Here is a 26,513-nt window from a genome sequence, read left to right as displayed (position 1 = left end):
GCCCTTTCTTCCAGGCCACCGTATGTTATTTTCACAGAGATAGAGCTTCTGTCCATACAAATCCATCTTTCATGCCTAAAGTAACTACGTAATGTAATATTAACCAATTGGTACAACTGCCAGTTTTCTTTCCAAATTTTGCCAAATTAATGAAACAATGCAGGAAATCTGATCAGTTGTTTGTGTCCTTTTCTCCCAACCATCTAGGCCTTGCAGTATCTAAAGTTACGCTAGCTAAATGGATTACAGGTTGTATATCTTTGATTTATTTATTCCAAATGTGGTCTGAAATTGCATTGTCCTCCCAAAGCCCATTCTACCAGGTCTATGGCTGCATCAGCTGCTTTCTCCTCTAGAGCCTTCATTGATATTTGCACAGCTGCTACTTAGTCAAACTCTCATACCTTTGCGTCACATTACAAATTGGATGTTGTATCCCAAAGCAGGTCTTCATTTGGTTTAACAGTGGTCTGGCACATCTTTCTTTGAGGCTACCTTAGAGTTAAGTAGCTGGGGACTGTGACTCAGTAGTGAGGAAAAATTAAAAGGACAACATCAGATTTATAAGTTATGTACTTACCATAACTTGGCATCAGTGTTGTCCATTTTTATTCATCCTCACCTTCCCTCCCAGCCATCCCCCAGCCTAGGAATTCCTAGAGGATCTATGGAATTTTTATAGGGACACTACATTCCCTTTTTTGAGCCCCTAGTTTCCTTTCTCTTTCCTTTCCTTTGTTAAGTGTCTTTAGCATCTAAGAAATTTTCAGCAGCAAACTCGATCTGAGGATGTTGGGTACAGAGTAGAGCATTGTGGGAAGTGGGAGGAGCTCGAGGCTGGCACCTAAGTCTGTAAAAAATGTGGCCGAGTCAGATCCAAGGGTTGGATCTGTAAGCTAATAGTGAGGAAGAATGAAAATGGGCAACACAGATTCCAAGTTATGGTACGTATATAACATAATTTGGCTATGTTTTTAGATGTTAGAACTAGCACTTTGAACATAGGGGAAAAAGTTGAAATTCCTATGTTTGTGGTTTGCTTAGCGAGACTGTGGTCCGAGAGTCCTTCTATGTGGCACATCTCATTACTTAGGGTTTTGCATCCAGGAAAAAAAGAGGTCATTGTCTCCCTCTACTCTTCCCTCTTTAGCCCAATCATCGAGTACAATGGCCCATTTGGCATGTACCTCATCCAGGAAAAAAAAAGGTCATTGTCTCCCTCTACTGTTCCCTCATTAGCCCAATCATCGAGTACAATGGCCCATTTGGCATGTACCTCACTAGACACCTGCAGCAACTGGAGGGGCCACAAAAAAAACTCACAAAGAGGATCCTAGGCCTTAAACACTTGTCCTATATGGACAGACTCAAAAAACTCCAACTATTCGTTGTCTCATATTGCCTACTTAGAGGCGATCTCTGCTTGACTTACAAAGCCATGTCTGACCCAGCTCTGTTAGAAATGCTACATCTAAAGAAATTCCAATCCCTCTGCACCACATTCTCCAGAGACCTCAACCTCAGTACCACAATCAACAGAACATGATGGAGGGACAGGTTCATAACCCAGAGACTGCCCATACTCTGGAATAGACTTCCCATGCATGTCAGGCAGAGCACCTCACTGGCCCTCTTCAAGAGAAATCTTGATGAGTGGATGGGAAATAAAAAATTCACCCTGGGGATCACTCCAGTGGCTCTACTCGACAGTCAGACTCACAGAGTTGATTATTCTATTTTTTTTTTGTTTTACCAGTAGGGTTTACTCTACACACAATAGATCTGGTAGTTTATTGCTGGATAACTGAGAAGGTATGGTTACTCCTGGTATTTCTGCACTTAGCAGTCTGGCTACACAAAATGCAGACAAGGTTGCAGTGGACAATTTTTTTTATCTAGCTGCTTATCACTGCTTTCTAACCCATTCCTTAGAGAGAGTTAGAGAGAGTTTTTGCTACAGAACTGGATTTGGTAGCTGCTTTTAATGATTTTATAAAGAACACAATCAAATTGAAACATATCCAGTGGGACATTTTATTTTTTGAAAGCAGTTTACAATTTCAGCAAGTAACTAAGGGCCTTAGTGTGCAGAGAATGTCAGCAAGGGTTAGCAACCTGATTGAATTTATGGAAGCATGGACTTCTGTTAATCAGAAAGCTGTCTTTCATAATTTAGATTAAAATTATTCAGTTGTCTAATAAAATCAAAGATATGGATTTTGATTTTTTTTTAGTTACTGTTGACATAAAATACTTGCACTTAGTAATTCCTAATAACATTGGTCTACAGATAGTTCATGAGAAGCTTTGTGTATTCAATAACTTTTCAAATAAAAAAATTAGATTGTTAATGGCAATTTTCATCTTACTTATATATAGGAGTGAGAATATAAAAGTAGGGGTGTGTGGGGGGTGCAGGGGGGCTTGCCCCCCTGCATAAAAGAAGATTTATTGGTTTTTTTTTCGAACGGACTTTAATGAAAATGCTTTTTCGGTGAAAGCGCTTTCATTAAAGTGCATTCGGTTATTGTGGATTCGGACTATTGAACTTTCGTTCAATAGTCACAGATCCATATATATATATATATATATATATATATATATATATATATATATATATATATATGTATTTTTAATTTGATATGAAGTTTTACCATCAAGTCAATGGGGTGGATATGGGGGCTGCAATGGCTCTGCATTACATAAGTCTCTTCATGTCTGGCTGGGAAAAAGATTATATTTTTAAATCTGATATTTTAACAATACTGTTTTTTATAGCCACTTTATCAGTGATATTTTTTGTTGTGGAAGGGTAATGAAAGTTTTAGATGTAGTTATTTAGTTAGCTCATGGTAGTTTGCTTATGAGAATTTATAGAAGGGAGTTCAAAGCAGTGCCTTTTTGAACTTAGCTAGCATCCAACCAGTTTAAAAGAAAACATAATAAAAAATGTGAATCAGCAGAAAGACTAACGTAGATATGTTTTTTGAAAAAGATAGTACAATTTTAATGAGTAGGTTCAAGAAGAGGGGGTATCCTGACTACCTCATAACTAAGATTTATGAAGTTGTTAAGGAGAAGAGGGCTAATGTATATAAGCCTTATAGGTACTTGGAAGATAGAGATTTTAAGAATAGAGGTGAAGATTTTAGTTTGACTATGTCTCTTAGTTATTAGATTGATGTGAACAGTGTAAAAAATACTTAAGAATAATTGGAAAATAATATTGGGCTTTCTGGATACTATTGATAAAATAGGGATAGAGCTTTTTTATTTTTTTGTGAATAAGAGGGAAGCAAATTAGAAAAGCATTTTTTTCAAAAATGGCTGAACAATTTGAATAATTCAGATCATTGTGCCCCAGCTGATAGAAGGGGTATGTTCAAGTGTTTTGCTTGCAATTATTGCAAGTTTTTGGATGTTGGAACTAGCAGTTTGAACACAGAGGAGAAAAAAAAGTTGAAATTCCATTTTTTTTTCAATGTAAGTCTAAGTTTGTGGTTTACTTAGCAAGATGCTCAGGATGCTAATCATTTTATGTGGGCAGAACTACTCAGGAATTGCACAGTAGGATATACAAGTATTTGTATGCAGTACAGAATAAAGACTTCATGATTGCTTTGGCTAAGCACAGAAATGAGTATAAGTTCAAACTGAGTTATTTATTTGCTGTCATTGATTATGTTAAAGATTTTATAGGTTCATAGGTAGGTACTTAGCTATCTGCCCAAAGGCATTTATAAGTCTAACCAGAATGTGTTGGCTTTCGCCGCCCATTGGATTAGTTTCCTGTGCCTCTGTCCAGCAGAGCCATTGAAATGATCCCCGAGGTAAACTTTCTGTTTCCCATCCACTCGTCAAGGTTTCTCTTGAAGAGGGTTAGTGAGGAGCTCTGCCTAATGTAGATTGGAATCTTGTTCCAGAGCGTGGGAAGTCTCTGGGACAGGAATCTATCCCTCCAGCACGTCCTATTTATTGTTGTGGTGAGGTTTAGATCTCTGGAGCGTGTGGCTCGAGGGGATATGGCTTTCTTTAGGTGGAGCATGTCCATCAATTCTGGGTTGGACATGGCCTTGTATGTCAGGCAAAGATCACCTCTGAGTAGGCGGTATGCAACCGAGTACAGCTGGAGTTTCTTCAGTCGAGCTGCATAGGGCATCTGCTTGAGGCCAATGATCCTCTTGGTGAGGAACTTCTGTGGTCTTTCCAGTTGTTACAGGTGTCTTGTAAGGTACATCCCAAATGGGGCATTGTACTCTGTGATGGGTCTGATGAGTGATGCGTAGAGGGGCCCAATGACCTCTTTTGATCTGGATGCAAACCCTTTTGTGATTAGGTGGGCCACATTGAAGGATTTTCTAACTCCTTTGGCAATGTGATTATCAAAGGAGAGGTTACTATCTACTTGGGTCCCCAGATCCCTTATTACGTCTTTCGTATTTAGGGGGCTACCACCTATGTGGTAGTTTGTGGGTATTTTGTTTTTTCCAAAGGGGATGTCTATGCACTTTTTGGCATTTAGCTTGAGGCCATGGTTTTGACACTAGGTATCTGTCTCAGTGAGACCCTTTTGGAGGATGTCTGTGTCTGCCGGAGAGTCAGTTATAGCCCCTAGTTTGCAGTCATCTGCGAACTTGGTCAGCCATAGTCCTCCTGTGCTTACCTGTACCTCTGAGAAGTATATGCCGAACAGGAGGGGTCCTAGGACTGAGCCCTGGGGAACGCCACTTGTAACCGGTTTAGAGTCAGACCTAGCTCCTGCAACTCTTACCATGTGGGTTCTCTCTGTGAGCCAGTTGGCAACCCATCTCGTGACATAGGGGTTTATGTTCAGGCTGGTGAGCTTGTCTATAATACCTGAGTGGGGAATGGTGTCGAAGGCTTTTGCGAGGGCTAGGTAGGCTGTGTGGACCACCTTTCCCTTGTCTATAGCCTTGGTAACTGTCTCAAAGTAGTCCACCAGGTTTAGGAGGCATGATCTGCCCTTAACAAAGCCGAACTGGGTAGGGTCCAGTGTTTGGAGGTTTCCAGCGTCTCTGTTAATGGAAATCCATGATGATGCGCTCCATAGTTTTGCAGACCAAGCTGGTCAGGCTTGTAGGGCGATAGTTCCCGGGGTCCGTTGCAGCTCCATTTTTGTGGAGCGGAATAACCATTGCTGTGTACCACTCTGTGGGCACGTAGCCTGTGGAAAGGCTGAGTTTAAACAGTGTGTTTAGGTGAGGGGTTAGTTCATCTTTGAGCTCGTGTAGGACGCAGCCTGGGACATCGTCCGGTCTCATTGATGCTGTGTTTTTGGCTTTGGAGAGGGCTGTTTTAACCCGAGTGTCTGTGATTTCAGGGGCACTACATTCTTTTGGTATAGTTATGGGCTCTTTTGGGGGTGAGAGGGGGGTGAAGTTTGCACTGGACTTGTCTGCCAGGATGTTGGGTATATCGGTCGGTTCAGTGCATTTTGTGCCATTCTGCACTAACTCCGAGCAGATCTGAGAATTGCCACTTAGATTCTTGACATAGCTAAAGAATGCCTTGTGGTTATCTTTGGAGTCCATGGCAATTTTTCTTTCGAAGCTAGCCTTGGATGATTTTATGAGGGAACGTAGTTTCTTGCTGATACTGATCAGGAATGTCTTCCCTTCTTGGGATTTTACTCTTTTCTGTACTAGTTTCCTCCTTCTATTGTATAGCTTGTTTATGGCAGGGGTCTACCAGACTGGTTTCCCTTTCTTGCAGGAGTGAGTCTTGGTTTTGTTTGGGATAGCACGATCCATGCATTCTTGTAGGTGCCCGTAGAGTGCATTAGTAAAGGATTTTGCAGCTTGGGCAGGATTATCCTTTAGCATGGGCTTTGAAACTTCCCACCTTGGTCTTAAGTAGTGTGAAGTTTGCTTTTGAAAAGTTTTTCACAGTGGTTTCTTTGATCGAGGGTGGTGGCGGAATGTGGATATCCAGCGTGATTAGTTTGTGGTCAGATCTAACCAGTGTGGGGTTGACCTCCGGTGTGGAACACCAGTCGCCCATGTTGGCGATGATTTTAGTTTATTTATTTATTTTACATTTGTTGACCAGGTATGTCTGACTGAGCTGAGTAGCCCTTTTTCAGCAGAGACCCAGGGAGAAAAGCTCCACATAAAAATACAATTAGCAAGTTACAAGGCATTTAACAGCAGACAAAATTCATAAATCTTACAATAATCACACAAACAGATGTTAGTAATATATCATACATGAATGAGAAAAATTTGATAAAGAAGTTTCATATCAGAGTACAGTAGATATTGATAGTAACATTTTGTCAGGTGATGTGGCATTTGTTATTTCCAAAGGTGCTCCCTGGGGTTGTAAGCAGATTGTGATTATGTAGGGTGAGTGCAGTGGCAAGCCCAGTGACTTTTAAAGTACTCTTTGATGGCTGATTTAAACTGTTTAGGATGTGTGAGGGTCCTGATTTGTAGTGGAAGTTTATTCCATGCAGTAGTTGGGGTATAGTTATAAACATTGCACCCTGGTTTTGTCTTAGGTTTATATATTTGTAGCAGGTCTTCATTAGAGCTCCGGAGATTTCTAGTGGAAAAATAGTAGGAGATGGTGGAATATAATGTTGAATAGTATGAAGGTTGGTATAGGATGGAGTGAATGATCTGGAGCTGAGAGAGGAGAAGCTAATGGGGTAGTTTGAGCCAGTTTAGGTGTTTTAGTAAAGAGAGAGACACTGATGGGATTTGTATGTTTGTTGAGTGGCAAATCTAGCTACTTTGTTATAGGTTGCTTCGTTGTTTGTTTGGCCAGGAGTGAAGAGTTCAGATTGTGATTTTGATGCAGAAGGTGAGTTAGACTGGAAGGAATATTGTTGGCAACTCAGGTTAGATGCTTGCAATTAACAAGAGCAAAATGGTAAAGAATTTTTAAAGTTTATTTAAAAAGGAAAAAGTTGAAACACTGAAATTTGTGATTGGTCATTATGATGGCATGCTTTTTCTATTTAAGGAATGTTTCATTCTTTTTGAATTTAGTCTGATGAAGTCTCTTTAAGAGATGAAAGTGCTTATGTTCTGTGGAGTAAATTGTTTTGTTTTTGATACTTTTTACTTTATTTTTTCATTTTTTTAAAGAACTTCTGCTCTAGAGCGCCTTGCAAACAGGCCTGAAAGACAGAAACCTTGTCATTACCGTGATCGGGAATGTTAAATATATGTTTTTGCACCCTTTCAACTAATTTCCAGGGTTCTTCTGAAGCTCTAGAAGGATTCTGCAAAAATTGTGGTTTTTGATTCCCTTTTGGTCAAGGCAACAGAGGTTTTCCCTTTTTTTTCAATCTGGCCAGTGGCCATTATCACATGCTTCCCAACAGACTGTATTTATTCACACAAGAAAGGGAGAGCTTGATACACCGTAATCTAAAAGGTGTTCAACTAACTTCCCTGGATGTAGAATTTTGATACTTCATAGGCACCTTTTTTTTCCTGAGGACTAAGTGAGGTGGAAAAACCTACTGCTAGAAAATCACAAAAGTATAAGTGTAAAAAAAAATTCTAGTTGGTGACAGTCCAAGATCCAAGGCACTCTTCAAGCCTGGGTGCCTCTGTTTTTTTTCATTATTTGTGGAAATTACTGTTCAATGGCCTTTTGTATTCAACTGTCAAGCTACATTTGTCATCCATTTCTGCTTGCTTACCCTTTGATCCCAATATCCACCTATACAATTTTTGAAAGGGTATTACAGACTTGTCCACCTAGGAAACAGGTGTGTTCTTCTTGAGATCTGAACTTTGCACTGGAGAAGCTTAATTTGTCTCCATTTAAACCAGCTTATCAGAATGATTTAAGGTTCTTAACTTGGAAGACTGTTTGCTGACATCTGCTAGGAGTGCATCTTAGTTAGAAGCTCTTATGGTGAGCCAGCCTTCACTGGGACAGGATTTCTTTGAGAACAAATCTACCATTATGCCTAAAGTGGTCTCAGAGTTTACTTTAAGCCAGATAATTAATCTCCCAGTTTGTTTTCCTGACCATACAAAACAAGAGGGAAAGAGTTCTTCACACTCTAGGTGTCCAAAAGCAGTTCATATACTTCCTAGACAAAACTCAAAATTTCAGGAAAGTGCTAATGAACTGTCTGCTATGAAGGTAAGAGAACAGAACAACCAGTGTCAAAACAGATCATCTCCAGGTGATCCTCATGCTGTTGTCTTTTGTTATACTCACCATAATAAACCAATTCCAGGCAGAGTTGTAGTCCATTCCACAAGGACTTTGGCTTCTTTGGTGGCTTTCTGGAAAGGATGGACTTGAGAAGTATTCTAGAGGCACCTACACGGTCCTCTGTACATACTTTTACAAAGCACTAGAAACTGGACTCCTTTTCCAGGTCCAGGACAGGCTTTGTTAGGACCATTGTCCAGGACTTATCGATCTCCTCCTTTACCTTTTGCTTCTGTAAGCTATGCAAGCCTATCCATAGAGCTTAGACTACTGCAACAGTGATCTGTGTCTGAACACAGTGCAGTTGTTTAAGTAAACATACCACAGCAGTAAAGGTTCTAATAGATCATTGATACAGTAGACTCCACTTCCTCCAGCCCCCTCTATTTATACATAGACACATACATATCTATTTCAGTAGTCTTCTGAACTTGTCAGTCCTTTTGTCTTGGAAATTTTAGTGATGGGTAAGTGAAACATCAGTCTGCTGAAGTATATATATATATATATATATATATATATATATATATATATATATATATATATATATATATATATATATATATTGTTCCACTTCATATCATCAAATTATCATTTCATCGAATTTCAAATCATTGAGACTAAATCGTCGAAAACTCATTTTGTCGAAAACTCATATCATCGAATCTCAAGTCATTGAAACTATAAAGCAACTACAAATAACATTCCAGAAAGTTTTTACTATATTTACACCCCCTGTAAATAAATATACCAACTCCAAGGTCGCACTACAGTGGGGGAAAAAGGTAATTTCCTAACCCCACTGTAGTGCGACCTTGGAGTTGGTATATTTAATTATGGGGGTGTGGGGGTGCAGGGGGGCTTGCCTCCCTGCATAAATGTAGTAAACAGTGTCTGGGATGTTATTTATAGTTGCTTTATAGTTTTCAATGATTTCAGATTCGATAATATGAGTTTTCGACGATTTGGTCTTGATGATTTGAAATCCGATTAAATGATAATTCGATGATATGAAGTGGAACCATATATATTATATGGTATATAATATATTATATATATATATATATATATATATATACTAAGAACTGAACTTCATGACAATAAAAGCATTCAAAAAAATGGTAAATCACACCAACAACTCTTGTAGAACTTTAGCGCTTTCGTCTTATTTATTATCAAGACTTCTTCAGAAAGACATGTTTCATAAGTACATACTTTTTTTTTTTTTTTTTTTTTTTTTTTGTGGTTGCCAGAATCTGGTTTGGTGTATCCTTTTTTATTCATAGTTGCAGTTTAGCTTGCTGCCTAACATTGCTCTTCTGATGTTCTGATCCAATTGTCTTTTATGAAGCTTTGCTTGAGCGCCTGACAGTTGGAGCACAAGGAAAGCTCCCAAAGCTCTATGAACAAGGAATATAACCCATATAGGTTAGGCTACTGCAGCAGTGATCTATTGGAACGTCTACTGTTATGTTAAGTTTACTTACATGACTGAACTTTCCCTAAATATTGCTGTTTCAATGGCTTGGGTTTGTGTCAAAGCTTACCTCTTTTCCATTTCTGTAGGGGTACAGAGTTTGATATGTTGGTGATATTTCCTAACCCAGAAGCAACTGCTGTGTTTGTTGCACTAATTGGTACTTGCTTAAGGAAGAGGGAGCTGCCATAGTGCCATGGCTAATAGTGCTTGCTTTTTGGTAATGCTTCTGAGGAGCTCTAACTAGTTAATGGAAAAGTTTCACATAAACCCAGGAAATTATTGCTGCCATCACCCCATTGATAGATAGCTTAGAGCAGAATTCTTTGCTGCTACCCATTTGTGTTTTGACACGGCAGACTGAGCTGCAAAGATTGCTACTTCCTTTAATTCATGAAACACAGTGATTGCTTAAGTTAGTTATATTGAATTTGTGTGGATGTATGAGTGTGAGCAGAGGGTCTCCCCACTTAAACAGCTTTCAGTGACCAGACTGAGGAGGATGTAGTAATTTTTTGACATATATAATGACAAACATCTGAAATGGATCCTGTGATTCATCCTTATTTTGTGGAAAACAATTCAAAGAGGTGTTGCTGCCATTATATACATTATATGTGTCAGTTTAGGAAGTTGGCTATATCATAAAGGAGGGATTTATTTTATTATTTATTACATTTGTTAACTGGGAAAGTCCATCTGGGCCAGGAGACCGTTTTCAGTGGAGGCCCGAGGAGAAAAGCTCCCACAAACATTACAATTACTATATTATCAGACATAGCATTAGTTCACTGGTACAGCACTATTAAGACAACAATAACACAGTAATGATGCACTTATATATTTACAATTACCTAAGACAGTTATGGATAAAAATGATCCACAGAAAGCATAGCTGGACTCGAGATGGGAGAAAAATTAGCCTAGAACACAGTTTCCTATAAGCAGTGTTGGAAAGGTAGCAAGCATAGGATTAATACAAGGAATATTTAGTTGGGATGGGATCAGGGAGAAATTGTGGCAATAGAGATGCGAGTTACCCGGATGGGTAGGGGAAAGTAGGGAGTGAGTTTAGGAGGATTAGCCTGTGGTAAGGCAGGAGCAGAACCAGTTGTTAGGTAGTTTAATAGTATTGTTTGAACTTGTGATGGTGTGGTTTTTAGTTATAGCAGGGAGGAGTGTATTCCATAATATAGTAATTTTACTGGAGTAGAGACAGTTAACATGATAGTTATTAGATTTGGCGACCTTTAGTGTAAATTTATTGGAGGAGCTCAGGTTCCTGGGGTTAGGGTTTGGTTGGATGAGATTGGAGAGGGCCAGGCAGTTGGTGGGAAGGTGAATAATTTTATGGAGCATTGATAGTTGGTTGGGAGACAGAAGGTTAGGGAGTTCTAGCCATTTTAGTTGAATGAGCATGGTACAGTGGTGAGTCCTGTGTGGTATGTTGTAGAAGAAGAAAACAGAAGCGCACACACACACACACACACACACACACACACACACACACACACACACACACACACACACACACACACACACACACACACAGTATTTTCCTTTTTGTTTTTATTAACTCCATTCTTAGTGGAATTTGCTAACTTAAATGTGTGTGTCATAGAAAACAAAGCCACAATATTATTTTTTTATTGTGTCTGTTTTATTGCTATGATTTTATTGTCTTCTCTTTCTCTCCTAGTGAAGATGAGGACAAAAGTTTCCAGGAGGAGACAGAAACTGACTCTGTAGACTCTAAACCACCAGAATCCCAAATCAAGAATGTGTATGTATTTTTAATCATTTATGCTTGTCTGTATGCCATATCATTTATGTACTGCCTTGACTGATGTGGTCATTGCACACATTAGATCTATTCTTGTTGTTAAGTCAGTAATGTCCTTTACTTTCAGGACCAGTTCTGGGGCATTTCAAAACTGATGTTTTGAGTTTTGTACTGTATCAAGGTACACTGGCATGTGACATATGGTGCTGAAAGTGTTGGGTGCTGTGGATTTTTTTGGTAGAGCAAGAGAGTTTTCTTCCTCCACATTTATCCCTGTGCACGAGAGAAGCTATCAGGAGGTTGTGACACTTTCATGAAGGGGAAGGATTAAGGAAGAAGCAGAATTAATTGCTGCTAAATTCAGTGTAATGGCTGAGTGCCACTGCCATGTGATATGGAGTGGCTTACATAGGAAGTCCTATGCAAACAGGTTTGTCATTCTTTTTGAGCTGCTGTTCATGGTGGTGACAGTAAGACTTGTTGTAAATGACTTAACCTTTTGAGTAGCATAACACGAGTTAGACATTTAGTTTATTTATTTGTTAATCAGGTAAATGAACTGTGTTTAATGTTTTTTTTTTTTTTTTTACCTGGAACCTTTTTCCTTATATTTATGTATGCATTTTTAATTCAGCCAGTCACCCTACATTTTGTGAAAGATGGGAGAGGACTAAACACCTGGAGAAAATCCATGCAGATATAATGTGATCAAACAGACTTCTATACAGATAGTGAAGTACTGAACCATGGAATGTAATACAGAGTTCTTATAACTAGCTACCATGCTGCCCTCAGAAACAAATAAGGACATATGCCCTGACTGAAATCACTGTTGCAGTATTCCTAATCAGTGGGTTATCATTGCTGATGTCTGGCCAGCGTACCAAAGGTTTACCTTCCCGGAGTCATACATCCAATGTGTGACCTCATCTCATATGCATAGGGGTATATAGGAAGACATACAAGCATAATTCCTCAAACTATCGTGCTGCCAGCCCAAACACATATAAGTTGGACTGTTTGTTCGTTGGTACCATTACTTTGAATAAACAGATAAGTGCCCTGTTGAGGAGGCTTCCTTTACTTTCTAAAGTGTTTTGCTTACTGGTATTAGATTTTAGCTAGGAGGGTTAAGTGTGAGTGTAGTAGGCAAATCCCATGCAAAGACTTGCATACCCAGTGTCTGTTCTGCTTAGCAGCAACACAAGACTACAAGGCTTGTTACATTTGGTAATTGTTTGCACCCAAGACGTATGTCATCCTGTGTGTCCTCGCTCAATGCTTTTCTAGAGACCCTTCTGAAATGCTTGGCCCTCTCTAAGATGACAGATCCCACTTCCCCAGATGTACCTCTACCACTTAAGAAAAGGCTTAAAAAACCTAGACCAGAGACTCAATCAGCTCTTTCTTATTCTGATGTACTGCTGAGGTTTCCAAACTCGCAATATGTCTGATTCCATCTCAGATGCCCTCTGCTGAGAACCTGCCAGAGGCTGGTATAGCATTGGAGGATCTTATGACTGAGGAGCTTACAGAAAAAGCTAAACTTCAAATTATCATATTGGAGCGCCCAGAGGGCATTTCCCAGATACTAGTTAGGAAAGAGATCCCAGCTAAACTTATTGAGGTATGTCAGGGATCTGAACCATCATGCTTGGTTCAGGTGGACGTCACACAAAAAAAAGAGGCATCAAAAAGCTAAACATGGAACTTCTCCTCCTGCTCATCCTCCTAGAGAGAAGGAGTTGATAGACTTTTCTCAAGCCTTCCTCAAGGCCATTTTGGCCCCAAAGCCTCTCCTTGTCTTCCCAACCCCTATCCCCACTGCTCAGAAAGTTGCTGTGGATTCATCCTCTTCTGAAGAGGAGAAGGCTTCAAATTTTGATAATTCCCTACCCTATTCCTCACATATCCATTCTCCTGGCAAGTTTCTTCTGATGATAAAGTTTCCCTTTCTCCTGACTTTTCCTGTGGAAGAAGCTTCTTTTGGCGATTTAGAGTCTAGGCAGATTGCAGAGATCCAGAAAAGATAATACAACCTCTTGGAAATGTGCACACCAGCTCCTTCCCCAGTTCCTCCTGTTCTTTAGGCTTTCTTGGATGCCTTTCAGTTCATATGTGCTGCCCCTGACTCCCAGCCCCTTGCCCCAAAACGGACAGACAAATTTTATAAAGTCCTCAGTGATTTGAAGTACTTGTTTAAAAATTCTGTGGTGGACCCTGGCAAGCCTTCTAAGCTCCTAATACCAATGCCCCCCTTAAGACACAGTTGGCAGGGCAATGTATAGGTGGGCTAAAAATGGTCATACCTCCTCTACTTTGGCATTCAGGGCTAACAGTTACCAAACCTAAATGACCAAGTATCTGATATCCATCCTCAATTCTTTAAACAAGGTAGTGGTGGATTCACAAGGAATTGATTCTACACAACAAATGTTGTCTTTACTTAACTAGGCTACCCAAGTAGCCAGACACGGCATAAAATGTAGTTATAATGCTGTAAAGGCCTTGTCCAGAGCAGCTGCTGCTGACTTTGTTATCCACAGGTATGCATGGCTGCACAATCAACCCATACTTGAAGACTTTAAAGCAAAAATTATAGATTATATTTTAGACAATAACCTCCTGTATGGCTGTCAAGCAGCTAATCTTTTCAAAACCCTCCAAGAACAGGGAAAAACCATTAAGGACTGCAGGCAGCTTCCATTAACTTCTGTTCCTGGGTACCAGAGGAATCCAGCCAAACCTATCTATTTTGTCAGAGGAGATCCTAGAACTAGCCAGAAACATAGCAAGCCCCCAAAATGAAATTCCCAGGGAAAGCTCTTCTGGGAGGCCTTCCTTGGGGGACAACTCTCTGTGACTATCTACAAAGTATCCCCCACCAACCCCAGCCCTGCCCCATTCAAAAAGCCTGACCAAGTCAGTCTCCACCTGGGAAAAGATTACCACAGACCAGTGGGTGCTTTCTATTATAAAAAAGGTCTGCGCCATGTCTTGGATGGAAATCCTCTCTCTAAATGGCATGCCTCCCCTCCTCACAATCACATCCATCTGCTTCCTCCAATCCTATGGTAATTACAGGCACAAGGCAGAATAGAACCAGTGCCTCAAAAATTTGTCAGAAAGGGCTTCTACTCCAGAATCTTCCTACTACTAAGGAGAGAAGCACAGTGGAGATCCATACTAGAGCTCTCTTTACTAAACATTTTTCTAAAAGTGACAACCTTCAAAATAATCTACCTGCACACTGCTGTAATTCATACTGCCTAAATCTTTTCTGGTATCTCAAGACCTAAAAGGTGCCTTAGCTCCAAATTCCAGTTTGCACCCCTTGCAGGAAATTCCTCGAGTTTTATACTGGATAATCTCACTTTTAATTTACTGCTTTGCCTTTTGGGCTTTCCATAGCCCCAAGAGTTTTCACAAAATGTCTGGCACCAGTGATTGCCTTCTGTCAAACCCAGGGAATCCAGATTTTTTCCTACTTAGTTGACCTGTTAATCCAGGTCTCCTCACTATAGAGAATTCTGCAACATCTCCAGTTAACCCTCAAACTCTTTTCACAGTTAGGGTTCACAATCATCTACAAAGAAGTCCTCCCTGCAGCCAACTCAGGACCTATTTTTCTGGGCTGTAGACTGGACACTAAAAGGATGCAGGCCTGTTTTCTTCAGGAAAAAGTGTAGAGCTTTACATATTAATTTCATAACCTTACCTCCCTCAGACAATGCTCAGTCAGGGAGATACTAAGGGTCGTCGGATTCATGGCAGCAACTGTCTGTATGCTCCCTGTAGCCAGACTGCATATGAGGAAAAAATATTTTGGTCCCAGCACACTCACCCTCTAGAGACAGTAATTCCTCTATTACCTTGTTTCAGGAGAGAATTCACGTGTTGGAAAGACCAGATGAAACTCAACCCAAGACTTCCCTTCTCACTTTTTGTCCCTGTTCGTGAAATGTACATGGATGCAGTGGATGAGAAAGGGAGGCCTGGACAGGGACACACCTAGTGTAGGGTAGATGGTAGCCAAAACTACTGAAGGAACACATCAACATGAAGGAGATGAGGGCTCTTCAAAACGTTTTCCATATCTGGAGACCAAGTCCCCTAAAGTGTGCACAGACAACACCATAGTAATGTGGTACATAAACAAGCAAGGTGGAACCAGATCTTACCACCTGAGACATTACCACCCAGAAAAGCATGTTGTAGCCATATGCATCCCGTCACAGGTCAGTATGTTGGCATATTCATTAAACGGGTCCTTGGAGGAGCCTCATAAATGGACCCTCAACAGATGGATATTTTTTTTTGGATATCCTTCACTGCTGGGAACACCTGAGATAGACCTGTTTGCATCAGAGACAAGCAAACAGATTCCCTCCTTTTGCGCCACGGAGAGCTGATGCTTTCACCTTTCGGTGGACAGGGAGATTCCTATATGCCTTCCCTCCACTACCTAACATTCCAGTGGTTCTTCTAAAGGCCCAAAAAAGGAAAACCCAGAACTCCTGCTAGCCATCCCATTTTGGTCAAGGTACTGGTTCCCCCTATCTAACCAGGGGCAACTGCTACAAACTGCTACTATAAGCAGACCACATCACACAGCAGAAAGAATCATTACTATATCCCAACTTGTCATCCCTAAACCTAATCACATGGATGACAACATTCTAATTCCTTACAGGCACCACTTTTCTGAAGACATAATTATGGTCCTCTAAGAAGCCAGGAGATCCACCAGTTGAAAATCCTTCCTAGCCAAATGGAAGGGATTTTCCTTTTGCTTACACAGGAGTGGGCAGGACTTCAACAAATCAGAGATTCCTTCTGTACTAAAATGCCTGTGTGAGTTCATTCATACAATTCTAGCCTATTCTTCCTTATAAGCCCACTTGTCAGCCATCTCTGCTTGTTTATTCCTCAGTCCTCTACTTATATCCAGACCTGTGTTCAAGTTATTTCTTAAAGGGGTGATGCATCTTAAACCATCAAGGAAGCCAGTAATATTTTCTTGGGATTTCATTTTTGTGCTGAAAAAGCTTACTTTACCTCCTTTTGAACCAGCAGCCTCAGCTAATCTCAAATTCTGCACCTGGAAAGCGATTCTGCTTCTGGATGTCACTTCAGCTAGGAGAGTTTTAGAACTTTAGGCAATCATGGCCATTCCTCCTTTTTTTATTTTTTACAAGGACAGGTTGACCCTGAGGGCTAATCCTTCATTCATGCCTAAGTCAGTGAACGAGATGTCTCTTAACCAAACCATAAATCTACCGACTTACTTTCCTAACCTGCAGAACCAGGGGGAAAGATGCCTTCACTCTCTAGACATACTCAGACAGTTAGATTCTATTTGGACAAAACCAAATCCATTTGAAAATCAACAACTATTTGTCTCTATTATGGACTCAAAACTGAGTCAACTAGTATCTAAAAAACAATTGCAAGCTGGATCTCTAAGGCCATCTCTTTTTGTTATTCTCTACATGGCAATCCTTGCCCCAATACCCTCAAGTAAATTCTAAAAGGGCAGTAGCACCCTCTAGAGCCTTCTACAAAGGGGTGGATGCCAGGACTGTAGTGGAAGCTGCCGCCTGGTCCTCTGTTCACACCTTCAATAAACACTACAAGATTGATGCCTATTCAAGGTCCAGAGCTGCCTTCACTAGGTCAGTCCTTTCGGGTGTCTTGAACAGTTTTACAGCTTACTAACCTGCCACCCTTACATCCCCTTCAGATTTGGGAATCACCCACTGATGAGGAATACTGCATCAGTGATTTCAATCATGGCATCGTACAGTTGTCTAAGAACTTACCATAACAGCAGATGTTCTACTGATCTAAACTGCAATATTCTTTCCCACCCTCTTCCCCCTCTACATTTATTTTCTATTGCTTTTCTGTATCTCTTCTCCCTCTGTCCATATCCTGTGAACCACATCCTAAAACTGGGGTGAGGTGGGATGGGGCGTAGTTCTTGCTATTTTATGCTTTGCCCCCCTAGCTGACCAGTCTCTCTCTCTCAGGGGTTTTCAGGCTGCTGGCTGAGGAATTACACTCATATGTCCACCTGTATACCCCTCCATATATGAGCTATGGTCACATGTTGGACATATGATCCTGGGAACGTGAAGCTTTGGTAACCTGGCTGGATGTCAGCAATGATAACCCATTGATTAGAAACTGCAACATTGATCAGTAGGACATCTACTGTTTTTTGTAAGCTCTTAACAACTGTACTTTTTGCAGTGGTCTTCTGTAGATTGGTAACTGTCTGTCACTACGTAAAAGGAAGTAATGTCTAGAGGGAAACATTTTAGACAGAATTTGGAAAGAGACTGGTCAGGCTGGTAAGATGCCTGCCTGGTGTTAGGTGGGAAGTCCTCAAGATTATGGGAGTGGTTGCTTCTGACAGAAGCAAGATGTTGCCCTTATGGGACAGATAGTCTAAATGAGACGAGTATTAGAACAAGGCAGGAACAAAGGGTTTGGAGAAGGAGAGCGGGACTGAGACACGCAACACACATGGTAACATTGCTGCTGTTTCTGCTTTTCTATGCTGTGGGCGAGGCTGGGATGCATTGCATTCTTGGTTTCATCAGATGGTTAATCATCTAGTTAAGAGTATTAGAACTTTTTTATTAGGGCAGGGTACCCAGTTAAAGAATTCACATTTGTACTGGTATTATAGTCTGCAGCTATCTACAGGGGTGACAGGTAAAAAACACTGACAGAAGGTAGTAAATCCTTGATGTTCATCATATTTCATTATTATAATAATGACTCCTTGGGATTTCCTGCTGTGAAAGCTATACCAGAGACCTTTATCCCATCCTCCAGGGCGGTATTCCCATCTGATATCAGGAAGTCAGGGTATAAGAGTCAGCAGCCAGTGCCATACTCTCATTTCTAATTGCTGTCATAGCCCAATAAAACCTTCATAGTTTCATTGGTCTGATCAAAGTCAGAACTAAGAACACCACTGGGACTTGGACAATCTGTGTTATTTTTGTCTGGGCCCAGACCGTGATGTGTTAGTCTGGCTCCACTGTGTTCATTTCAGTTCCAGAGCTATTAAGCTAAGGATAGAATCAATGGAAATATTTTTAAAGAAGGAAAGGGAGCACTGGTAGCCCACATGCCATATAACATTTACCAGGCAGGTTGCATTTGTATTTTGTCATAGGAAGAAGGAGAAGCATCTGATGACACTCAGAGAGTCCTGGACAACAGCCATTTGCTGCTCCACACTCCACCCAGACTCCTGATTATTGAATAAGGAGAGACAATTTCTCAGTCCCCTGTGATGACACAGAGTGTAACCGAGGCTTCTAGCAAGACCGTTTTGGAGTCTGCTGCACTTTTCGTCTCTTCAATGTCTTCGAAGGCTAAAGGACTGAGGGAGATGGATGGATGTGGGATTGCTTTGCCAGTGGGTTGGTTGGATCCTCTGAGCTACAGAGAAAACCTCAGCTGACCAACCACAGGCTGCAACTGCCCGTCCAGGAACTAAACCAACTACAACTGATGCCACACCCAAGACCAGACCAAAGGCCAAACAAAAGAAGGCTATTTCCAGCTTGCCTCAGCATAGGCCTTCTCTGTCTTAATCACTCCAGGTGTACTCACAGGACCTTGTCAGGTTGGTTGAGGATCTCATGGATTTCTTGAGATCCAGGCAGCTGAGCCCTGTTAGGACCCTTGTTACGGGATCTTCTCCTGGCAAAAGGAAGAGGGACTTTCTCCCACAGGAATCTTCTGATTCTTATGACTTTGATAAAGATGAGCTAGCATATATTTTTTTAAACACATTTATATAAAAGTAATCAAACCACATTAACAACTTCACATTCACAAATATTGTACATCACATATATTGTTCTATACAATATAATCAAACCAATATTACATAAATTGTTCAATTCCTGCCTTTTTCTTAAATCTAATTCCTCCTCAGAAACATTTTTCTGCATATACTGTTCTCACATTTTCTATTTTTTTCTATGTAATTTACTCCTACCTTTTCAAAGATGCATTGTCCTGTTCTCTCCCAGGTACCTCTTTCTTCCCCATTATGACACCAACATTTGTCATCTACCTGAAGAAAAATTCTTTGGAGTCCCTTTGGGGTATAAAAGTACATATGTAAACACTTCCAAACAAAAATCCTACATCTTCTAGATTTTGTTGCATATTTGGGAGCTATACATATCTCCTTCCATTGTTTCTTTGTAAATTGCTTATCTAATCATTCTTCCCAGTCTTTTCTGACCTCTGATTGATTCTTATAGTTATTGTGCAATATTTTATATACCCTATTAATTAAACCTTTTTTATCATCAGCTTCTGTTCTCGATTCAACTAAAAACTCAACCAGTGCAGGTCTTTCATTTAGGATTCTCCTCTCCCTTTCTCTTTCCTGTACTCTGATATCAATCCCTGATAAGGAAGGTGATCTTTAGCCTGCAGTCTAAATGTCTTCTTGGCCTTTTCCCATTTTATTACGTTTCTCTCTGTAATTATTTGTTTCCAATACCTTGGTTCCTTTGCCAGCTTCCTCTAGTAAATTCCAGCCCCCTCTTGCCTATTCTCTGTATCCCTAATTGCAGTCATCCCTGTTGCAGAATATCCTTTCTACATTCCTGTGTTGGCTTAGCTCGTAGTATACTTTCTGTTACTTTATGAACATAATGTTCTATCTTATGTTGACAATATTCATTCATTCCTCAACAGCTGGGTTCACATCCACTCCTCGGATCCGACTCGGCTGTTACTTTAGCAAGTGGCCACTATTAAATTCTCGAGCTCCTCCCTTACCCATAATGTACCATCCCCTTACATACCTCAGACCGTATTTGCCGCTTTCGCGTTTCGACATGGTCACTTTGAGCTCTTGAGCTTGTGGCTTTGTAGAGTAGATAAATCAGCCTTTTTTATTTTTTTCCCATAGCTGATATTTGATATCTTTAATATTTATCTTTATTACATTAGTATCTCCCTCCCCTACACTTTTTTGTGTACTCCACCTTACCATAGTTGGTACGTTTCTTCTCCGTTTCTCTTTACACACTTAGTGTACTCCTTAATACAATTGTTGGTATTTTTCTGTTTCTTTCTTCTTCCTTTCCTTTTCCTTAACTATTTAAAAAAAAGTTGTTTTCATTGTACTTTGTATTCTTTAGTTTTGACAATGTCTGAAAAGGGTCCATCTGTTTTTTAAAAAGTACCAGAAATGCGGGCACAAATTACTGCTTTCTGATGCACACACCTTATGTGTGCATTATTTAGGCCCAGACCATTTGCAGACTGAATGTTTCATATTTAAAGCTTTCACAAGTGATCACAGATAGAAAGAATAAGCTTATTTTGAAGGGGCTACTACACCCTCTTCTTTTTCAGAGGCTATTTCTGGGGCTCAGCCCCCCAAACCAAAGCTGAAGGAGCCTTCTGTCAAGCCTTCGGGTCCTTCCGAATCCTCAACCCCCTCATTGGATTGTACCACAGAACCACCAAGGAAAAAAAGACAAAAGTCAGATCCGAAAACTGCACCTACTCAGCCATGTCTGAGTCACAATCGGCTTCTTTGGATCCTAGCCTCTTGGATCCAAAGGCTGTACCAAAGACACAATATTCTCCTTCCATTGACCCATTACCCTCTTAAGTTACTTCCACATTCCTAGAATCCCACCGGTGCTCCAGATCTCCAACAGTGGCATCTTCTTGTTCTTCCAAAAGTTTGACCGAGGCTGATGTGAACAGAATGATGACATTTCTTTTGACGCAGATACAGATGGGAGTTCTCCCAACTTCTACCCCTTTGGGTCAGGAAGTCTTGGTTTGCACTACACCACTGATCTTGGTTCCTTCTCCGATATGAAGTATAATTTTAGAGCCCTTGGATTCGGGTTTCCCAGGACTATCTAGATCAGACCTGAAGATCATAGTATCTTTAGCTCCGAGACTTTCTCTGGGTGCACTGGCTCCAATGATTTCAGATCTGGATGACTCTTGGAGCCAAGGTGTCTCTGTCAGATCTGAGGTGTTAAAGTCGACTCCAAAGCTGTCGGAGTCATCTCCATTGGCTTATTTCTTCCCGGAGCGTTTCACTGTTGAGGGAGTGGAGAGAGTGTTCTCTACTTTTGCAGGACACAGTCACTCTCCCGCTCCCTCAGGTCTTCCCCCTGGATCCTGTATGTCTCTCTGTCTTGAGCCCCATCATTCTACTCTTCAGGGACAATCAGCCCAAAGTCTCCAGGTTACCCAGCAGGGTATTACTATTGCTTCCTATACTTCTCCTGAGCATCCAACTGAAGACGTCCCAAGGAAGAGGAAGTGCAAAAGGAGGCATTTAGATTCCCCTCAGGAGTCCATCACCAAAGATACTGATTTCGACAAAGGGGAATGGTCCCCATGATCACCACCTTAAGACATCTGTGTTGTCCATTTTCATTCTTCCTTAACTCCCCTCCCACCAACCCCCTACCTTTTTCATCCAATGACTTCTGGAAGAGCAAGAGCTTATAAGGACATGACTGTCCTTTATGTTGAGTTCAACATTTGGTTTCTTCTGCCAGGATAATAATTATAATGTTTCTTGGAGTATGTTAACTAGCAAACAAGATCTGAGGTATGTTAGGGAATGGTGCATTATGGATAAGGGAGGAGCTCAAGACTTTCCTACTTGCCATGAGCTGAAGTAAGGACCAAGATGGAATTGAGGGATTGGATCTGAACCCAACTGTTGAGGAAGAATGAAAATGGACAGCACAGATGGAACGTTATGGTGAGAGCACAACTTCTTTGTATGACTGTTCTTATTCTCCTCAAGGATCTGTGTCCAAAATCCCCCTTTACTTATTTCTTGAATTACCCGTGCTTCATCAACCTCCCTTTTCACTTTGAATTGCTTTCTGCTTGCGTTATTTGTAAGAATCTTAATTGTGTAGCTCTAAAATATCCCTTCAAATCAGGTAATCCTAATCGTGGTTGCTCTATTGGAAGGATCATCTTATCCCAGTTGACTTTTGTCCTCCTCTGCCTCCAGTTAAAATCCTTCAACTCTTTATTAATTCCTATCCAAACCTCATCTGTTTGATAAAACTATGCCTGAACTGCGTATTAAACTAAAGGGATTAAAAACATGTTTACTGCTTGTGTCTTGCTGTCCATATCTATAGGCAAGAGCTTCAAGTTTCTCAGCTTTTGTGTTATCTTTTGTTTAATCCCTTCTCAAATGTCTTTAGCTGCCATAACAGAATCCTTTTTAACCCGTAATCCTAAGTAATTAATTTTACCATACCCATATGTATTGCTGAACGAGTCTATATCAGCATATCGAATGCTGAAAACGCCAAATTCAATTTCATCGAACTGAAATGTTCGAAATCTCAAAAGAGCAAACTGACAGAACATCGATTTCTTTCCCAGGGAAAGAAATCGGTGTTCCGTGCAAAAAAAAAATGTAAATACTTTAAACACTGACAGAAGTGGGGGGGATATGCCCCCACACCCCCTAACGTGGGGGGTTGTGCCCCCCACATCCCCCCTACTTAAATATACCATCTCCGAGACCGCACCACAGTGGAGGAAATAGCAAACTCCGATGATGGCCCACCGATTTCTTTCTCTGGGAAAGAAATCGATGTTCCATCAGTTCTCTGTTCTGAGATTTCGAACATTTCAGTTCGATGAAATTAAATTTGGCATTTTCAACATTCGAAATGCTGAGAGGAACCCTTGCTGAACATATTCATGTGTGGGTACATAATTTACAGCTGTAACCTTTACTTTATCTTCATTAATTTTATATCCTGAAAAAAAATGGAACTCTGTCCGAATGTTCTCCAGCACTGAGATGTGCTTTTCTGGTTCTGTCAGGTACAAAATAATATCATCTGCAAATAAAGTAAACTTTTATTGAATATCATACCAATTATATCCTTGAATTTCTGAGTCCCTTATTTTCTTTGCCAATATTTCTAAATATAATGCAAATAAAAAGGGGAAAGAGGACACCCCTGCCTGGTTCCTCTGTTCAGAAACACCTTAACAGAGAGGAACCCTCCCATTTTGATTTTTGCCACTGATCTCATGTATCCTACTAATTAACCTTATTATTGTGTCAGGAAATGCAAATGCTGTCATTGCCCTACTCATAAAATCCCATCTCACTATTTTGAATGCTTTCTCTGCATCAAGACCCAACAACAACAGTGGTATTTTCTTACATTCTGCTTTCCTCTGGATTGTCATTGTATTAATGTTGGCAAATGTTTGCCTCCCCTTCGCAGAACCACACTGATTCGTAGCTATACATTTTGACAGTACCTTTGCCATTCTTATAGCCATTATAGACAAAAACACTTTGTAATCATTATTTAAAATTGAAATGGGCCTGTATGACGCTGGATCTGATGGGTCTTTACCATCTTTAGGTATTGTAGCCACTACAGCTTTTTTCTAGTATGTTGGTGCTTCCTCTCCTTTTAAAATATTATTAATCAAAATTTTCCAGATCTTTATCACTTTTTCTCTCATACCTTTCAAACTTCCACCAGAATACCATCTATTCTTGGAGACTTTCATGCAGATATACATCTCCATTTTATCTCGTCTCCTCCTATCTTAACTGTTAATTGTTGAGCCTCATTTGCCTCTAACCTTGGCATATTTAAGTCTTCCATAAATATTTCCCTTTGTGCTTTTTCTTGATTTCCCCACTTTTCTGCTTTATATAAATTTTCATAAAATTTCCAAAATATCTCTAATACCGCTACAGGATCTCTGGTTATTTTTCTTGTTATAGGCTTCCTAAGTTTGGCAATAACCCTTTCTACTTTCTGTTGCCTAAAAGCTGACTACATCCTCATAAGGGAGGGTATCTGTAGCTTCTCACCACCACTCCCTCCAGAGGATGCAGACAGCTATGCTGAACAGTACGCCAGTGAAGTTTACAAGCACCTGTACAGCTGCATGGACTCAGCCATATCCAGTGGAACTAAAACCTGTTCCTCAAGAAAACACAAACCTGTTTGGTGGACATCTTCTATCAACAGGCTTTACAACAAAAGGAAGAAACTGTTGTCCAAGGGTAAAAGGGAACAAATTCCAAATTGGAAAAACTCCCTCCTTAGCCTCAACAAGCAAATTAGATCACTAGTGAAAACCTCCAAGGCCAATTTTGAATCGAAACTGGGTTCCTGTCAGAAGAGCGAATGCTTAAATTAGTGAATGCTCTTATATCGAACTTTAAAATGCGAAACCTGAAAATGTCGAAGGGACGAAACATCAATTTTTTCCCAGGGGGAAAAAAAATTGATGGGCCGTTCTCTGGACTTTGCTGTTTTCTCCACTGTAGTGCGATCTCGGAGTTGGTATATTTAAGTTGGGGGGTGTGGGGGCTTACCCCCCACATCGGGGGGTATGGGGGCAAATTGCCCCCCATTTTATTTTGCCTGTACATTTTTTTGTGGGGGGGGGGGGGGTTGGATCAGCAAACCTTTTCCTGGGAAAAAATTTACTGATCTGTTCCTTCGACATTTTAAGGTTTTGCGTTTTTAAATTCGATAAAAGAGCGTTTGTTATTTTTAGCATTCGATCTTCTGATATAGATGCTCAAAACTAGCCTCCATGACAAAGGGAAACCATAAAGCCCTCTTCAGTTATGTCAGGAGTTATGTCAGGAACCTCTGTGGCAAAGCCCAGGTTTGTTCTGAATTAGTACTTAACAGTATCACTTACACTGATCCTGTTGACTTAGCCAACCTGCTAGCAGATAGGTTCAGTGCAAACTTCACCCCTCTGTCTCCCCCCAAGGCCCTGTCAGCATCCCAGATACTTGTCCCATACCTCACATCTCCATAGATCAAGTGTTACAAGCCCTATCCAAGGCAAAAAACACAGCTTCCATGTGACCTGATAGTATCCCAGGATGTACTCTGCAACATCTCCAGCAAGAAATGGCTTTGCCTAAGTACCACAGCCTAAGTACTGGCTTCATTCCAGCAGAGTGGAGGACCTCCACTGTCATCCCCTTGCACAAAGGTGGTGCCACTACTGACCCTGGAAACTATCACCCTATTAGCTTCACAAGTCTGATCTGTAAAGCCATGGAGCGTATTATTATGGATCTCATAAACAAGGACATAGGCAATCTCCAAGCACATGACCCACCCAGTTCAGATGTGTCAAGGGCAGATCTTGCCAGTTGAACGTAGTTGACTTCTTTGAGACTGTCACCAAGGCCCTGGATGAGGGAGAGTCAGTAATGCAGCTTACCTTGACTTGGCCAAGGCCTTTGACACAATCCCCCACTTGGGAATTATCAAAAAGCTAACACAACTTGGCATTAATCCTTATCTCATCAGGAGGGTGGCCAGCTGTCTCACTGACAGGACCCTCAAATTAAAAATAGGCACCTCCATCTCCGATAGTAGACCTGTCACTAGTGGAGTTCCCCAGGGATCTGTCCTGGGACCCCTACTCTTTGGCATCTATTTCTCGGAGGTACAGGCAAGGGCAAAAGGCCTGTGGCTGACCAAGTTTGCTGACGACTGTAATTTGGGTGCTGTTATTGACTCCCCAAGTGATGTTAACATACTAGAAGAGGGTCTCACAGCAACTAATGACTGGTGCCAAAGTCATGGCCTCAAGCTAAATGCAAAAAAATGTGTCCTCATACCATTTGGCAAAAACGCGACCCCTACTGATTACGACATCAATGGCAACCCCCTAAGCACACAACCTGTGGTGAAAGACCTGGGCACTCAGGTTGATAACAACCTCACATTCGACCATCATGTAACGGCAGTGGTCAGAAAAGCCTTTTACTTGATTCATCTCATAAGTAAAGGGACTGCATCTAGAAAAAAGGAATATCTGATGTTGTTAATCTTTATTCATTCCTTACTAATGGGTGTCAGTTCCGTCCTTGGAACTGAGCTGACCATTATAGCAAGCCTGTACCACCCAAAAAACTCTTGAGCTAAGCTTTTACCCATAGTACCCCTCTCCATATTACCTCAGATCTCGTTTGCTGTGAATGAA

The 26,513-nt window shown here is 40.8% G+C and overlaps 1 protein-coding gene across 1 annotated transcript in view; it reads left to right on the top strand.

Annotated features, from left to right (window-relative positions):
* The window catches only part of LOC122787573 (Rab interacting lysosomal protein), a 1,137,527-nt gene that overhangs the window by 1,029,077 nt on the left and 81,937 nt on the right, over positions 1-26,513 (top strand). Inside the window, exon 7 of the mRNA XM_044054356.1 lies at positions 11,379-11,462. Coding sequence (XP_043910291.1) covers positions 11,379-11,462 — 84 coding nt within the window. The remainder of the gene's footprint in view (positions 1-11,378; positions 11,463-26,513) is intronic.

This window comes from Protopterus annectens, chromosome 13.part0, assembly GCF_019279795.1.
Source record: "Protopterus annectens isolate FY-2018-M chromosome 13.part0, PAN1.0, whole genome shotgun sequence".
In the NCBI taxonomy this organism is placed as follows: Eukaryota; Metazoa; Chordata; order Ceratodontiformes; family Protopteridae; genus Protopterus; species Protopterus annectens.
Note: the sequence above shows the minus strand (reverse complement) of the source record. Positions and strands in the feature narration are given on the sequence as shown.